This window comes from Meleagris gallopavo, chromosome 28, assembly GCF_000146605.3.
Source record: "Meleagris gallopavo isolate NT-WF06-2002-E0010 breed Aviagen turkey brand Nicholas breeding stock chromosome 28, Turkey_5.1, whole genome shotgun sequence".
In the NCBI taxonomy this organism is placed as follows: Eukaryota; Metazoa; Chordata; class Aves; order Galliformes; family Phasianidae; genus Meleagris; species Meleagris gallopavo.
This window is the reverse complement of record NC_015038.2, coordinates 1032480-1049510: the sequence shown is the minus strand read 5'-3', so window position 1 is coordinate 1049510 and position 17031 is coordinate 1032480. Positions and strand designations below refer to the sequence as shown.

Sequence of the window (17031 nt, the reverse complement as noted above, 5' to 3'; positions counted from 1 at the left end):
GTGGGCAGCGGTGGGCAGCGGTGGGCAGGTGGGGCCAGAATGGCGCGAGGTGGGGCGTTGCGGGATGGGATTGGGGAGAAGGGTTGGAAAGAGCATCACGCGTGGGCTCGAGTGGTCCCCTACTCGTGCTGGCTGCGAAGTGCCCCAGGGAGGAGAGGGTGGAACGGAGCGTCACGCCCACGGAGGCCGAGGGGACACGGAGGGGACGAGGGAGGGGCGCGGGGGTGGGTCCGCGTCCGTAGCGCTGTGCCTTTGGGTTCGCTCCGCTCGAGGAATGGTGCTCGTTCCCACGGAGCAGCGCAGCGCAGCGCATCCCTCGCGGCAGAACGAGAGTCGGGATTGGAATGGGGGTTGAGACTAGGACTGAGATTAGGATCGGGATTGGGATTGGGCTCGGGACTCGGACCAGGATTAGGAATGGAATTGGGGCTGGGATGAGGATTGGGATTAGGATCAGTATTAAGATTGGGATTGGGACCAGGGTTACAATTGAGATGGGGACCGGGGCCCATCGGTACTGCAGTGCCCAAAGAGGGAATTTGTTTTCAGAGTTGTCTGAAGATGAGGCAGCTGTGTTCAGATATAATGAGTTTCCTAACGGCATTGACTAAAAATACCCTGAGTGCAGGCAGCAGTGCATGGTTTCGTTCAGGATGAGTGCAGCAGCATGGCCAAAGTAAATGGGGCATCTTGTTCAGATCCCTCTGTTTCCTCCCTCTGTAGCTGTGTGGGTCTCCCAAATCATCTGGATTTTATTTTTTATTTTGTTTTGTTTTGTTTTTTGTACCCAACCCACACTTGGCAGGATGTGCTGCTGTCACACCAGGTGTCCCCTGGGTGTCCTGAACTATGGAAGTTACAACCTGTAAGGAGTAACCCAGGCTTGAGCCAAGCCAGTGTCCTCGTGGTGCTGTGGCAGGAGGTGCCACGTGAGTTCTGGACCCCATTGTGTGACATTACACTGCCTTGGTGAGCCAGGATGTGGGATAGTGGGGAGAAAATATGGGATAAGAGGAGAAGATATAGGGTGAGAGGAGGAAATATGGGGCAGGAGGAGGAATATGGTTTCTGTGGAGGTGCTGGAGAAGTGATTGTTAGTGGAACCTTGGGAGGGAAAAAGCACACATGATGGTGAGATAGTAGGGAGGGGCCCTGGATGTGGCCATGGTGTGACCCTGGAGGTGGTGCTGGAAGAGCCTCAGTGATGGCTGTGGTTTGGCTCCAGAGGTGGCTGTGGTGTGGCCATTATGTGGCCCTGGTGTGACTCTGGAGGTGGCCATACGTGGGACCCGGTGCCAGGGGACCTGCAGGACATGGACTGCATGTTTTCTTGATGTCCCCTTGGGATGAGGAGGGACGTGGGACAGTTCCCTCTGAGCAGGAGGAGAGCAGAGCTGGAGATTTCTAGAAAGCAGACCCCAAACCACCCTGCTCAGAACATCCCTGTGCTGCTCTGCAATTAGGTGGATTTTAATTATAGCCATGCACAAGGAGAAAGCTCACTGGAAAGCTTTGAGTCGCTCCACCTAGATACCTGGTCCTGCCCACCTTTGTTAGTGCCTGGAGGGTAATTAGTTGCTGGATGAGCCCAGGGAGAGGCGGGCTCAAATTTGGCCAGTGCTTCCACCCCACTGTTTAGTGCTGATGAAGGCTTTGCTGAGCTCTGAGCTGTGCCAGTGTTTCCCAGCTCGTTACGTTCTACTCTAATTACTGTGGGGGTCTGTGCGCTGCAAGGAGGTGGGGACGTGCATTCCAAAAGCATCCCTGGGCGCTTGCGCAGAGCCTCATGTCAATCTTTAATCCCCAGCACAGGGAGAACACCGGGAAACACTGCCCAGATAGGAGCAGACCTGCTAAGGAGCTGCAGAAATTGGGGGTAAGGCGCTGGTGGCGGTGTGTTCTGCAAAGTGGGGCATTTCCAGAGCTCTGGGAAGGAGCTGCTCACAAACAGTAGTGCTGCTCGTGGAGAATTACCCTAATTAAAGGTAGTCCCATTTCAAGGATTTTTTTAAATTTATGTTAGTTGCCTGATTAAATAAAACTGGCTGTAAGCAGTGTTGTCTTGCTTGCCAGTAACAGTGTTTCTGGCTTGCACCCCACTTGCCAGTGAAAGGCAGCACAGTGTGCGCTGTTGGTATGTGCACCCTTGTGCATGCAGCACTGGTTTGTACATACTAGTATGTGATTACACTATGCATGTGTGTGCATAGGTGGCTGTCCATATTGTGCATGCACATATAGTTGTGCACATTTGCATGCATGTGTGGCTCAGCAGAGGTTTCAGCTTCCATGCATCCAACTGTACCTTCTCTTGAGCACTGCTTTGCAGGCAGAGGTTGAGGTCTGTGCCCCATACAGGTGTGCATGGATTGATGTGTTGGGATTTCACACTGTGCTCACAAAATGCTGCTAAGGATGGTCAGTGATGAAATAGAGCCCACTGATTACGGGGAAGCTGGTGCAGTTGAGGCTCACCTGGCCAAAATGGACAGATGCGTTGCAGAAAGCCCTCTGTTACAAGCAGCGAGATGCCTTTATAACTATATAATATTTCTTTCCGGATTTATCCAGGAAAAAACACTAACTTGGAAAGGAACTGGCATACGAGAAATCCCTTGGTTGCCCCATGCTGTATTGACATGCACTCTTCGTGCATAGGGATGCAGAGCAGCAGGGACACAGCAGCAGAGCCCAGTTAAGTTTGGTCCGTGGCCTGCAGGCTGTGTTTTGATGAGCAGACAGGAGCAAATCTGTTCTGTTTTTTTTCAACCTGGAAGGAAACGAGACCACGTTCCCCTTTGTGTGAGCAGCACTGAGCTCATGGAAGCACTGCTGCCCACAGAGCAGAGATTTATAGATACCCATTGATGTACAAACCACTTCTCTATTTTTGAGTCATGTTATATAGGTTTTACACACATTCTATCATCTGTCTATGATACATACGGTTACACAGAGGGATGTGCGGTCTCCTTGCTCCTTGCTGCCACCACGCTTTGTCCTGGCTGCAGCCCCAGGGGCACAAAGCTGACCTGCGAGGCCGTACCGACTGCATGTGGCATTGGGTATTCCTTGCAAGCACAGGAGCTGACATTTGCTTTGATGAAAGCTGCCCTTGAGCAGCACCTGGTGTGTCACTGGGTGCTGTTGGGGGGTGTTCTTTCCTCCCTCCTGCATTGCAACCCTTTGCACAGTATTTATTAGTGAAAACCGTTTGCTCTGTTGGAGGGAAGCGAAACTGCAGTGTGGTGAGGAGACACACTCACAGCGTGTCCCTTGTCGCCATATGGGGCAGCATTTGGGTACAGTGGGGTCCCACTTGGGGCTGTCTGCATGCCAAGCCAGGACCCTCCCTTTTCCCCCCACTATGTTTTCCCCCCCAGCTCCTGCCAACCTCCAGGAGAGACACTGCAAAGTTTCCACTTGTAGCTGGAAAGTTCCCGGTATTGTGATTTCTAGGAAATGCAGCCTGGGATGGTGGCAGAATGGGGACCTGTCAGACTTTGGCCTCCCCTTTCAATGTTGGGAATGAGCGGCCAGTTTTTATGGGGCAGGTTTCGGTGCCGGTACCGTATCCAGTGCGATCCTGGGGTGTTGCTCTCAGAGGCTATGTGTCCAGGTACTGAAGCCTCTGGGTTTGTCTTGGTTTTAAAACATGTTTATTATAGCTCTTAAGTTACAGATGTACACTGAAATGGTATGAAGCCACCCTGTTGTGGTTACATGTCACAGTCAGGACATTTCCCATTGTGCCCACGTGCACACGGATCCCTCCTGGCCCTGCAGCCTCCGGTACACGGCTCCCAGCAGGGAGTTGCTGCTGGGCGCAGCTTTGGAGGATGAAGGTGATGCTGGAGCCGGCCGATCATTCTGGCCTGAGACAGCAGCAGCCCTGGCGTGGAGCAGAGCTCAGGGAGCAGCAGCCTTCCTCCGATGGATTGCTTCCTGTTAATCACTCTGGATCCCTACCAGCCTTCCCTGGCTGTGCTTGTGCCTCCACAAGGCTGGAGATGAGCAGAAGCCGAGCCACCTTCTCTCTCTGTTTTGGTAGACGAAGGTTCCTGGGCTCTGTCCCAGTACAGAGTGGTCCTGTGGGCTGCATCCCTCCCACTGTTGCTGACGCAGGGCGTCGCCCCCCCACTCCTTCCGTGCCTTGGCCAGCTGCCCTGGATAGCTGCACTAATTGCTTACGTAGAAAAATAACGAGGAGGATGCGTCTGGTTTATTTTTAGGTATCTCTTGGTGGGATTTGGCAACTGGTGATACAGAGCTGGCACCTCCCGAGCCATCTTCTCTGCCCCCATGGTGACGCTTGATACACCCAGGGAAGCTCTGCCTCAACAGGCTTTGGAAGGCTCACTGTTCTTTGTACACATGGATGGGGATGACCTGAGCTCCATGGGGTCTTGCTGTATTTCTGCTGTACAGCGTGCTGGTGGCTGCAGCCAGGAGCACGTGGGCTGGACGCAGGGCACCTTAGAGAAAGAGGCGGGAAGCTGGCGGATGACTGCAGGATGGGCCATTCAGCTGAAAGCAATGTAGAAATACCCCTGAACTTCCCAACTGCCCTGCTTGTACCAGTGCTCTTAGTGCTTTTAGGGGTTGCCATCCAAAATCTCTGCAGAGCAGGGTAAGCAGAGCAGATGCAGCATCTCATCAAACATAGCCCCAAAGACTGCAGCTGCAGTTCCCTTCTTTCTCTGTTCACTCCTTCCACATGGAGCCCTTTGTGTCTTGCTGGTTTCCTGTGCTGGGAAGGCTGGAGTTGGGTTTGTCCCGCTCAGCCCAGGCGCAGTTGTTCTCGCAGTGTGACTGATCTGCCTTGGGAGCTGAAAACATCCTTTCTGTGCTGTTTATGAAGCCTTGAATGGATGATTTCTAATGTTAGTTGGCGTCAGCTTCCACACCAAGGGCTGTGGGAAAGTTTGGCAATTACACTGACTTTTATAGTTCTGTTTTATGTTTCAAAACCCATTGCTTTCTATTTCTATGTTGTATGGTTCCTTGATTACGTGTTGCACAGTAGTGTGGCTACCAAAACAAGTCATCCCATCTAAGGGAAATCATCAGGAAATGGTTTTTTTCCTCAAGCAGAAGCATTTATGTTCTCACCGGGCAGAGCTGGACAAACGCTGCCACGGATGAAAGCGGCGGTTGTCCATCGCCGTGGCAGCGTTCTGCAGCCTATGCAGAGTTCTGGTGCCTGGCTGCATGGGTTTTGCATCGTGTCCTTGCAGTGCTTCCGCATGCAAACTGTGCTGCGTTCCACTTGTATTTTGTTTCAGCAAAACATTCACTGCCATACTGGTGTGGGCATGGTCTGCTGGCTGCAGCATGCTCTTCTCCTGCTCAGTTGTTGCTTTGGGCAGCACTTTGCCCCAAAAACCCATTTCTTCCGGTCTTCTAGCAGATTTTCTTTGTTGGAATTCTGTTGGCACTGGGTTTGCATTGCCCTGCTTTGCCTTTACGTCTTCCCATTGGGGTGAGACCATGTGGTAACCCACAGCCTCGGGGCTGACCCACAGTCTCAGCACCTTTTTGGGTCTTTTGGGGCAAGAGGAACAATGCATCCCGGGGTTTGGGCCGTTCACTTAAGAATAATGCAGCCTCTGACAGAACAGGAAGTCGTTCCTCGTGGAAAATAATCCTCATCAGTGTGTGGCGTAGCTCGAAGCACGGCATTATGCAAACTTTCAGACGGCATATAAGAGGGGCTGAGTTGAGGGAAGGAAGAGCTCTGAGGGCTCTGCTTTTCCCCTCTGAGCATCTCAGCCTCTCAGCTTCACCACTGTTTGTGGTGTCTGGTGATGAAGGTGCCTGAAGTCTCTCTGTTGGTGTTTCTCACTCCTTGGGCTGAAGGCCAGCATCCCGTTGGGACTGCAGTCCTGCTGGTGGAGCGTCCCCCCAGAAGGCCCCAGTGGGTTGGGTGCAGCCAACAGCGCTGAGCTCCTGCATTATGCTGTGCACTTGGTCGGCACGCATTGACCTGGTGGCACAGTTTGTTGGTAGAACCCTTTCTGGGGGACTCTCTGTAGCAGTGTGAGAAGACCCAGGGGTGAGAACTAGCAGGACATGACCGTCTCCGTTATGGTGCCACAGCGCGGCTCCGGCTGCCAGGGCAGCTCAGTGCCTGCCGCCGGAGCTGCGTGTGCTTGTGGTTCAGCAGCGCTGAGCTTGGGTGGCCCCTGGGAAGGGATTTTCCGCTCTGCATGCTTGAGATGTTCTCTAAACTTCCTGCACGGCCAGCAGCACTAGGGCTCTGTAGTTCTTAACCCTTTCCCCCTCCTCCTGCCCCTCCATCCTCTCCCTAGCTGTGCTGCTCCTGCCTGGGGACGATGACAACTGATGAGGCCACCAAGCCTGAAGGTGAGGTGCAGGCGGCCGCACTGGCGGAGCGTGGGGAGGACATCACACCTACCCGTGACCGCGGCGTGCTGAAGGTGAGTGGGACCTGCAGTTGTGGCCGTTTGTCGTGGCCCTGTGGCTGTGTTCTGTCCCTGTGTTCCTGGTGAGACCCTTGGGGAACTTTGGAGCATCGAAGGATGGAGCGAACACACTGCACACGGGTTCGGTCTGCTGAATGAATTTCACTGCTATTGTGTTTCTAATCAGATTATTAGCATCAAATCCACAAAGCATTTTTGCGTGTGACTCACAGACATTAGAAAGAGCACATTACTTAGGTCATGCAGTCTGCTTCGCAGCTCCTGGTTCTCATTCGGGGCCGTTTCTGGATAGTTCTGCTTACCAGCACTTGCTCTTCTCCAGCTGAACAGGACCTTCCCTCTAATAATAGCATCCTCCCCTGTTGGGAACTGCTTGTTCCAGGCTGTAGCAATATAAAAGAAAAAAAAAACAAGCGTTGACAAGAAGCAAGGAGTGAAACAACACACCCCCATGGGTAAAGCCCCGTGCAGGGGGAACTGCGCTGGTGTGGGGCTGGGTTTTAGGAATGGGGAATCAGATGGCTTGCCTACTGCCTTCCCCTGTGTTAGGGCAGCATTGCAGGGGAAGGTTTAAATGTGTACACACACCTGTTTTTTTTTATAATGGATATATATCCTAAGCTCACCACAGCCTCTGTCCTGTGGGTGGGTTTTCTCTGTAGATCATCAAGAGACCCGGGAACGAGGATGAGTTCCCTATGATTGGAGACAAGGTGTATGTGCACTACAAGGGCAAGCTGTCCAATGGCAAGAAGTTTGATTCCAGCCGCGACCGCAACGAGCCCTTTGTCTTCAGCCTGGGCAAGGGTAAGGGGACGGGGACTCCCATGTCCCCATGGGATCTTAATCCCATGCTATTTGGGGTCCCGCTCTTGTGTGGGTTTTTTTTTTGGGGGTTCCCTCCTGATGCCACCTCTCTCCCAGGCCAGGTGATCAAGGCATGGGACATCGGGGTTGCTACCATGAAGAAGGGTGAGGTCTGCTACTTGCTGTGCAAACCGGAGTACGCCTACGGGGCTGCTGGCAGTGCTCCTAAAATCCCCTCCAATGCCACCCTCTTTTTCGAGGCAAGTACAGGGCTGGGAGAGCTGGGAGATCTCTCTGCTTTCTGCTTTGCCAGCCAGCTCTGAGAAAGAGGGAAAAAGAAAAAACCAAACAAAAAAACAGCTTGCATTCCTGAAACGTGTCCCTCTGCTCCAGGAACCAATGCCAGTGTTTTTTCAGCAGTGTGTGTGTGAGCCGAGTGTCTGCGGTGGGGAGCAGCCCTGCGGGGAGAGCCGGCACAGCCTGGCTGTGCAAAGGCACGCGAGTGGGGAAACAGCTCGGGAACACCTCCAGGGGTTAAAAATCTCTCCTGTGCTCCCCCTGCACCTCCCAGCCACGATTGCGCTCTGCCCTGCAGGATTAATAAACTCGGTTTTACTGTTATTTTGTGCTGCACTTCAGGTACTGGATGTGGCCCAATTTCTAATAAATTGGGTGTATTATGCTGTGGCTTGGAGCTGGCTTTTATGGGCAACTTCTGCTTGTCAGCTGAGCGGAGAATTAGTTTGCTTGGCTCTCTGGCTTGGGGATGAACTGTTGCTTTGTGGATTTTCTGTTGTTTTTCTTCTCTCCTTCCTCTCCACCCACAGTTCTGCCTACCTTCCCTTTAATCCTTTAGATAGAGTTGCTTGATTTCAAAGGCGAGGACCTGTTTGAGGATGGAGGGATCATCCGGAGGATCAAGAGGAAAGGAGAAGGCTATTCCAACCCCAACGAAGGTGCTACAGTGGAAAGTGAGTACTGGGTTAGGAGCTGCCCTTGGCACAGCATGTGACGGCTGTTCCAGAACTGCTGGCTCGGAGGGTTTTACTGGAAAACCTTGAGCTGTAGGAGCAGCCAGCTGAGGATGGAGTGACTGCTCAAGGACGGCCTGCGCTCCGTTTCTCCAGTTCCTATGGGGTCTTTTTTGTTTGGCCCTCCCTCGTCTGTGAGTGGCACCAGGATGTAGTTGTATCCAGGACTGGTGTGGTGGACGCTGAAAACTCAGGCTGTGATTTGGATCTCAGCCTGTAGCACTGGGATTGCCGAGGTTTTCACTTAGTGTGCAGCTTGCCAGGTGCCTGGGGCACATCTTTTTGTCCAGAGGAGGAGGCAGCAGCCTCTCTGGTCTCCTTGTTGCGACGCTTATCGCTGTTTTGGTGGTTATTGCATCTGCTGCAGCATCGGCTCTTTTCCTTCCCATGTGACGAGAGGACAGCTTCAAACTTCTGATGAGGGGGATGAATTAACGCAAAAGGGGTCTGTGGAGTCAGTGTGGTCCGTAGTCCATTGCAGTTCATTCTGTCCAGCTCCTTGCTCCCTCTCTGTAAGCAGGACAGAGTGATTCTGGTCATGTTTATGGAGCAAGCGTCTTACCCAGGTGGGGAGAGCCAGGCTTTTTTTTCTTCTCCTGCGAACAACTCAGCCATAGAAGTGGAGCTAACATGCCATCTGTATAAGGCATCTAGTTTCTTATCCCCATTCCAGAGCTCCTGTTCATTCAAGAGGGTCCAATTAACTTCCATTAGTGAAGGTGAAATTAGATCTGAACTCATAAAACTCACTGTCTATTCCTCTCACAGACTTTTTTAAGGAGATGTTCTTGTCTCATGCTGATCTATCTGCCTGTCACATGGCTGGACCCTGCTGGGAGTAGGGTTTCAGGCTGCCTTCCCCGTCTCTGAGGTTAACCTGAGAAACAGGCTGAAAAAATGACAACCGACCCCATTCCCTCCTGCCTTTTTAACACTCTTTTATTTTATCCAAAGGGGCTGAGGGGTGAGCACACGTGCCTGGAGAGCAGGGCAGAGCCATGCTTTCCCACCTGCTTTTCCCTTTGCTCAGATGCAGTGACAGCGTGGTTGCTCGGAGCAGGATGGAGATAGGCTGGGGAAAATACTGTGAGCAGTTGCTGCTCTGAAAGGATGCACTGACTGGAGCTCTGTGTGGGGCCATGTTTCTCTGCACCTTGAGGCTGACCTGTTCCTATTTCAAGTGGATGCTCGGTTCCAAGTGAACGCAGAGAACAGGAGCACTCGCACAGTCAGGATAATAGAGATGGATGCCCTCGGGGGCAGAGCTGCGTAGAGCAGGAGCACTGCGCCAAGGTGGCTGCGGGTCCTTTGCACCAACCTGCAGTCTGGGACCAGAGACCATAAATACATCCCAAGGAGAAAAGATGCAGAGGAGCAGTGAGCCAACCTGGCAGCCTTGCAGGTTTGGGTGCAGAGAGACTTTTTATTTTCCAAATGCGTTGCTGTTTACCTCGGAGTATTTTGCTCGAGGCTGGTTTGCAGGGTCACCCAGCAGCAGAGGTGGGACCCCAAGGAGCAGCCTTGGTTTATGGGAGTGCTCAGGCACCTCTCTGTCCTTCTCACTCCCCACCAAATCCTGCATCAGGGATAGCTCCCAGGTGCCCAAAACTCTGAACCATGCTGGGGAAACACGTGCACTAACCAGGGCGAGCACCTCCAGGCTGGAGATTCATAAGCAGTTCTACAGGTTTGAGTTTTACAGGCCATAATTTGCAGGTTCAGTTCCTAAAACACGGGCTGCAGTCAAAATCCCACATTCCAGCTTTTGTTACAACCTTTCCCCACCCCCTCCCCCTCCTCTCCATTTTAATCTGAGTACAAATTGCTGTCAGCACATCAAGTTCATGTGCCAGCCGCACTCGGTACACTGTGTTCTGAGCTCTTCAAAAACAAAATCACTGCAGGCACCGGGAGAACAATAAGTCAGCACTGCAGCCGAAGGGATGTGCAGAGCCCGGCGGGGGCTTTTCTTGCTGTAATCCAAGAGCAACCGCAGCCAGCTGACCTGCTTCAGATAGCGCTGAAATGCTCCTGGAAACCAGAGCAGAGATTTCCCCGTTGCTAGTGTGCAATTAGAATAGAAGGAAAACTCTTCTGCTTCTCTTGAAGCAAGGGCTGGGAGCTCACGTTCTTCTGGGCATACTGTTGTGAGGAGGGCTTGTGGGATCACTGTTGTGTCCTGCTGGTGACAGGTGACCCAGGGATCTGCAGTGCCATGTGCTCGGTGCAGGGCCAGAGACAACGGGCGCAGAAAACACAAGCAGAGACAGCAAGGAGCCGTGAGGTTGGTGGGCTGCTTGTGCTTTGGGCTGAACATTCCATTTTCCCAAGGAGATCAGCCCTCCAGGGTTTAGCCCTGGAGTGGACTTGCAGGAGTGTTTTCCATCATGCAGCCTGGCTGCACAAAGCAGAGTGCTGTCCTTGGCAGCGCATCAGTGGATGGCCAAACTATCCCCACTTAGAAAAGGGGTTAATGTCTTCCCAGGGCTCTCACCTCTCCCCATTTTATCGGCATTTATATTGGCAATAGAAGCCCTTCTGGCTTCTCAGCAGCGTGCATCCATCCATGCTGTTGGGTTCTGCTGCAATGAGCAGCTGCAACATACTGAAGCACTTTTGGCAGCATTAATGCCTAACCATGATTTTTTTTCCCCCTGTTGAAGGCTTTTGGGGAGTTTTCCTGCAGTAGGTAGGAGTGTCTTATGAGATTGCTTCTATTTTGTTTGCTTTGAGTGCAGGGAACACCCACTGTCCCCCAGGCACACATCTTCCTCAGGATTGAATAAATGAGGAACGATCTCAGGGTGGAAATCATGCCAGGAGCACCAGGTGGCAAATTTGCCAGGTCTGCTGTCCGTTCTGCCAGCTCCATGGGCTGGAACAGTGTGCCTATTGGTTGAAGATGAAAAAAATAAATGTTTATTTTGTACTTTCAGTTCAGTAGAGGCAGGAGAACATGGCCTTGTTTTTGAGGTGTAATGCGAGCGTATAGTGTTGTATAGGAGATCTGTAATCACCGTGATAAACTCCACGTGGCAGTGTGCCAGGAGCAGTATCCAGTTCCAGTAAGGCTGACTCGTGCAGTGCGGCACAAGAGGAACATATTAGTCATAATGTTTATCTGTTGTCTGGTCCTTGCTGGGATGAGATACGGCTGCACTGCTTTTTAGCAATGTTCTCCAAGCCCTCCCACCCCTCTCTGTTCACTGTCTCCCCTGGTGCTTCCAGGGCTCTGGCTCAGCTTGGGGGAGGATGTGGGATTTTGGGGTCTTGTGGTGTGGAATTCCCCCATCTCTGCTCCCACTTCCTTAAGTGCCACCTAAATGAAAAATCCCTTGGAAAATGGTTTATGGGGAGCCACGGGGCTCAGCGCCCACACAGTGCTGACTGCCTGCGGTCTTCACTCTGTCCCACAGTTCACCTGGAGGGGTTCTGTGGTGGAACCCGCTTTGACTGCAAGGATGTGAAGTTTGTGGTGGGCGAAGGGGAGGACCATGACATCCCTATTGGCATCGACAAAGCGCTGGAGAAGATGCAGAGGGGAGAGCACTGTGTCCTCTACCTAGGGCCACGGTAAGGGATTCTTTGCCCACGCTGTTTGGTGCAGGATTGAAGCTTCCAACATTGGAGGCCATTAGAGCATTTGTGAAAATGCAAATGTGCCAACAGAGCTTCTCCGGGACATGTTAGTGTCACCAGCAGGGAATGCCAGAGGGGTAAGTGGGAGGCAGGGACTTGAAAGGGGCTTTATCCAGCTGTCGGGGCTCAGGAAATCACCATTCCTTGTCCTGATGAATGATGAAAGCTGTGTAAAGCCAGGTCTGGAGCACCTGTGTGCATCTGAAGATGCACATGTGTAATGCCTCATATGCTGCAGCATATCTTTGCTTCTGGAGGATGATAGCGCTCCAACCCAACAGCGTTAGCATGGAGGCAGTTGTGAGAACAGCAAGCCACTTGGTTGTGTGCTTGCTAAAATGAAGATAGAGGGGATTTAGCTTTCCTCCTGCTTTTTAAAGATGCTGGTTGATGAAGAGGGGTATTTAGGAGGAGAATGATGGAATCAGCAGAGAAAGGATGGGGCTGGGGGTAGGCTGGTCCCGGGGGGAGGTTGTGGGTGCCCCTGACCCCCCCCCTGAGAGCCTCTTGTTTCCTCCCTGCAGATACGGCTTTGGCGAGGCGGGGAAACCCAAGTATGGCATTCAGGCGAATGCTGAGCTGGTGTACGAGGTCACACTGAAAAGCTTTGAGAAGGTGAGGGCAGGACCCCCCCGCACTCCCCACACTGTGCTCACCCTTTGTCCCTGGCGTGGCTGTGCCACGGCCCCTGCCGAGGTGGAGACGTCAGCAAGGATCGCTGTGTTCTTAATTTGTTCTTGTGTTGGTTTGTTTCATTTTTCTGGCCGAGCTCCAAGGCTGGTTCTCTTATTTGTTCCTAACCTTGTTCCTTTTGTACTTTTTTTTTTTTTCCTATCTTCTTGGGCTGCACAGAAAAAAAATGTTAAGTTTTGAGTCCTGATGGGAGAGGGTTGGGGTGAATGCTGGAGGGGTTGGGGACGGGGACAGGGACTGGGGACAGCATAGGGATAGGGCAGGTGCTGCTGGGTCCCTAACCTTGGCTGGAACAGGGATGGTGCCAAGACCCTATGCTGGGGAGAGATCTTTTTTTTTTTTTTTAAATATGTTTGTTATTTGAAAAAAATCTTTTGGGGTTTATTTTATGCTGGGATTTTTCATTCTGTGGGGTTGCTGTGGGTGTACTGCAGTGAACAAACCATGCTGTATAGCTGGGCTCAGAGTACATCCCATCCCTGCAGTGGTTACTCTGCACCCCAAGGCATGCCCTTTGTGTACTCCATGAATGTTTCCTATTCCCTATCCTCTCCACTCCCTCAAATTCAGCACTCTGTCCTATGCAAGACCACCTTGCTGAGCCCCACTCTATTAAAGAGAAATCCTCCAAAGCGTCCTGGGGCTGCCTGGATTGTGGCATCCCATTAATTTCGCTCTTCTTACCACTTCCTAAGGTTGCGCTTGCAGGTAGGTCTGGTGTTTGGAGTTGCATGGTGTGTTGATCTGGTGCTGTTCCTACCATGCAATTGCTGCTATGCCTTGGGGTGGTGGCTCTGAGCATTTCTTTGCAGGCCAAAGAGTCATGGGAGATGGACACCAAAGAGAAGCTGGAGCAGGCTGCCATCGTCAAGGAGAAGGGGACAATGTACTTCAAGGTTTGTGACACCTGGGCAGAAGCAGGAAGCCACACTGCTGGGAGCTTGGAGCAAGTCCTGGTTCACCTCACTGGGTCTTCAAGGGGTAAAAATGTCAGAAATGTCCCCTCCCAAAAAATGCCAGTCCTCTGCCAGTTCCTTTCCCTGCGTAACAAATATACTGCATAGGCAATGCAGCATTACTGGGGCCATGCAGCCCCATTCACTCCTGCCTGCCCGGCTGCTCGCTGTCCTCAGCAGATCCACTGTCTTTTTGAATCTGGGTTCATAAAATAGAATCACAGAACCATGGATTAATTGTGGTGGAAGAGAACTTAAAGACTATAAAACTACGAATGGTTCGGTCAGAAGGGCCCTCACAGCCCCCCCAAGCCCTTTATCCACCCCCCAGAGCACCACCAGGGATGGGGCGCCTTCTGGGCAGAAGTGCTGGATAACCTCACTGCCCTCTGGGTAAAGAGCTGTGCCCTAACATCAAACCTAAACTTCCCCTCTTTTAATTTTAAACCCTTCCCCGTGTCCTGTCCTTGCTCCACCTCAGGAAGGCAAATACCTGCAGGCGGTGATTCAGTATGGGAAGATCGTGTCCTGGCTGGAGATGGAGTATGGCTTGTCAGAGAAGGAGTCGAAAGCCTCCGATTCCTTCCTGCTGGCTGCCTTCCTCAACCTGGCCATGTGCTACCTGAAGCTGCGCGAGTACACCAAAGCTGTTGAGTGCTGTGATAAGGTATGGGAGCACAGCTTCTGTTTTACTCTTCCTTTCCTATTCAGTTTGTCTTTGCACAAGCAGCAGTTTCCGAAGGGCACTGTGTTGGTGGCATTAAGAATACTTATTTATTTTATAAAAGGCTCAAATTTATAATTGTTTGAGTTGGAAGGGACCTTTGAAGGCCATCTGGTCCCACTCCTTGCGCTGCACAGTGATACCCACAGCTCCATCAGGTCCTCAGAGCCCCGTCCAGCCCTGACCTTGGATATCTTCAGAATTAGGCATCCACCAAAATTTAGGAATCTTGCCTCTGGTTCTTCATTGCATGAGGCTTGCTGCCTTAACCCAAATGGAAGTTACCAATGAGAGGCATCTGTGGCTCTCAGGAAGCTTTCACTATAAGGAAATAACACGAAGCTGGGACAAAAACCCACTCTATTCGTAGTGAACACGTTGCTGAGGGTTGCTGGGCTCTGGAGAACTTTGTGCTTACAGGCGCTGGGGCTGGACCAGGACAACGAGAAGGGCTTGTACCGGCGGGGTGAGGCCCGGCTGCTGATGAACGAGTTTGAGCTGGCAAAATGTGACTTTCAGAAGGTGCTAGAGGTGAACCCACAGAACAAAGCGGCCAGGTCGCAGATTGCCGTCTGCCAGAAGAAGACAAAGGAGCACAATGAGCGGGACAGGAGGATCTACGCCAACATGTTTGCCAAGTTTGCTGAGAGGGATGCAAAGGTTTGTTGTGCCTGGAGGTTGGGTTTTGGATGCTCACATGGTGATGGGGCTGAAACAGAGCAAATGAAGACCGGGACAAGGACGGTGGTCTGGATGGCAGTTATAGGTCATGCGTGGGCTGCAGCTGAAGGTCATGCATGAGTTCATAGAATTTTAGAATCACCAAGGTTGGATAATACCTACAAAATCATCCAGTCCAACCATCTACCTATCACCAATATTTTCCACTAAACCATGTCCCTCAGTACAACATCTAAATGTTTCTTGAACACCTCCCTGGGCAGCCCTTTCCAGCACCTGACCACTCTCTTGGAGGAGTATTTCCTAATGTCCAACCTGAATCTTCCCTGGTGCAACCTCAGGCCGTGAGGGTCGTATATGGGCTGCAGCTATAGGTCTGTATGGGCTGTGCCTGTAGTTCATTTATGGACTGCAGCCGTAGGGCTGAATGGGCTGCAGCTATAGGCTCTGTGTGGGCTGACAGAGCAGCATGGGAAGGAGCCCCGTGGTTCTTGGTCTGTTGCACACAGAAGCTCCTGTCAGGTGCTCACTTGTCGATTAAAGTGTTTAGGACATGGGCTCATGACAGCTGGCAACAGATTTGGTGTTTATGCTCCAGGTGCTGTCCCCTGCCTGTGGCGGTTGATGACATGGGTAAAGCGAAATGTCAGCTGCTCTCTGGCAAGGCCGGGGGGATTTTGAGACATGATAGTATGGATTTCCTGAATCATGTAACCCAACGCTCTGCTCCTCTGCTTATACAAGAGTTCTCTTTCTTGTAATAGGCTCTTATCCAAAATTCCTTCAAACAAAAACCAATGCACAGTGTACCGTAACAGGAGAGCACAACTTTGCAGTCTGTGTGAGTCATTTTTGGTATAATCTCTTCTGAACCAGTCTGAAAATGAGGTGGTGGAATATGTGAGTGCAGTGGACAGGGAGCAGCTGTGGCCCAGCACCAGGAGTTGGGTAGGGAGTGGGGCTGTGCTCAGCTGCCAACTGTACAGGGGCTGCAGGATGTTGTTCTGCACCTGGGTGCTATAGGTTGTTGTGTATGGGCTGCACCAATAGATTGTGTATGGGGTGCAGCTATAGGTCATGTAGGGGCTGTGGTTATGGATCTGTATGGGGTGTAGCTATACTTGCATATGGCATGCACCTATTTAGGTCTGTGTAGGGTGTGGTTGTAGGTCTGCATGAGCTGCAGCTATAGGTCTATCTATGGGCTATAGCTATAGGTTGTATATGGAATGCAGCTATATTTGTATATGGATAGCAGCTATAGATCCATATGGGCTGCAGCTATACTTATGCATGGGTTGTAGCTGTAAGTCTGTATGGGATGCAACTCTAGGTCGTGTATGAGCTGCAGCTATATCTCCATGTATAGACCACAGGTATTGCCCAGCACATGGGCTGCGGCTCCATAGCCCATCCTTGTTTCTCACTCTGTGCTTCTCTTTCAGGAAGCAGCCAGCAAAACCAGAATAGAAAAAGAGGCAGCGGCAGCAACATGTGATGAAGACAAAGAGACAGAGGGGCACGTATGATGGAGGGGATGGCAGAAGGACAAGCCTCCTGCCTTCAGCCTGTGCCGCGAACTTTGCCAGGACTCAGGACCTGCTGGTGTTTCCTTGTAAAGTTTGTTCCAGTTTGTGTGATTGTGGATGCAAAAATGCCTCGCAGAGATCAGACCAGCCCGGTGCTGCTGCCGGCTGCGAGCAGTTGGATGGTGTGGGACCATCACCAGTGGAACGACCACCTTCACAGGGGTGGGGGGACAAAGAAATCCAAGCTGGAACTCCTGGCTTCAGGAGGCTCACCTTGCTCTATGTCCTCTGGGAGGAGCTGGGATGTGGAAGCAGTGTGGCAGGATGTGACCAAGCCTTCCTCCTGCACTGCCTTTCTCCTCCTTCTCCTCACTGTAGGGCTGGGGGAGCTGCAGCAGGACCCCACTTTGCTCACTGGTTGTGTTCCCTGTTCCCTTTGGCCACAGCAGAGCTGTGGGCTCAAATTTTTCAACAGAGGTTTCATGGCATGGTCATGGCCCATAGGAACAAAAATAAATAAATTAA

The 17031-nt window shown here is 51.8% G+C and overlaps 1 protein-coding gene across 6 annotated transcripts; it reads left to right on the top strand.

The window, feature by feature from the left end:
* Window positions 1–6: 6 nt before the first annotated feature.
* Window positions 7–17031, top strand: FKBP5 (FKBP prolyl isomerase 5). 6 transcript variants are annotated; one of them, XM_010724100.2, is made up of 12 exons: window positions 14–28; window positions 1808–1876; window positions 6312–6440; window positions 7109–7253; window positions 7371–7513; window positions 8110–8224; window positions 11701–11857; window positions 12448–12538; window positions 13429–13512; window positions 14054–14239; window positions 14717–14956; window positions 16423–17031. In XM_010724100.2, the coding sequence occupies exons 3-12, from the start codon at window positions 6336–6338 to the stop codon at window positions 16504–16506; spliced, it is 1350 nt and encodes a 449-aa protein (XP_010722402.1). In that variant the 5' UTR covers window positions 14–28; window positions 1808–1876; window positions 6312–6335; the 3' UTR covers window positions 16507–17031. The 6 variants fall into 6 exon arrangements, with proteins under 6 accessions (XP_010722403.1, XP_010722402.1, XP_010722401.1 ...); XM_010724099.3 differs by lacking the exon at window positions 14–28 and adding an exon at window positions 69–969; XM_010724097.3 differs by lacking the exon at window positions 14–28 and adding an exon at window positions 69–969 and having other exon boundaries at window positions 1808–1985.

Bases quoted from the DNA above. Each gene is read 5' to 3' on its own strand.
- FKBP5 (XM_010724096.3), top strand. From the start codon at position 1,787: ATGTCAATCTTTAATCCCCAGCACAGGGAGAACACCGGGAAACACTGC. The intron at 14,240-14,716 runs GTATGGGAGCAC...TTGTGCTTACAG, and splicing joins CTGTTGAGTGCTGTGATAAG to GCGCTGGGGCTGGACCAGGA. The intron at 14,957-16,422 runs GTTTGTTGTGCC...CTTCTCTTTCAG, and splicing joins TTGCTGAGAGGGATGCAAAG to GAAGCAGCCAGCAAAACCAG.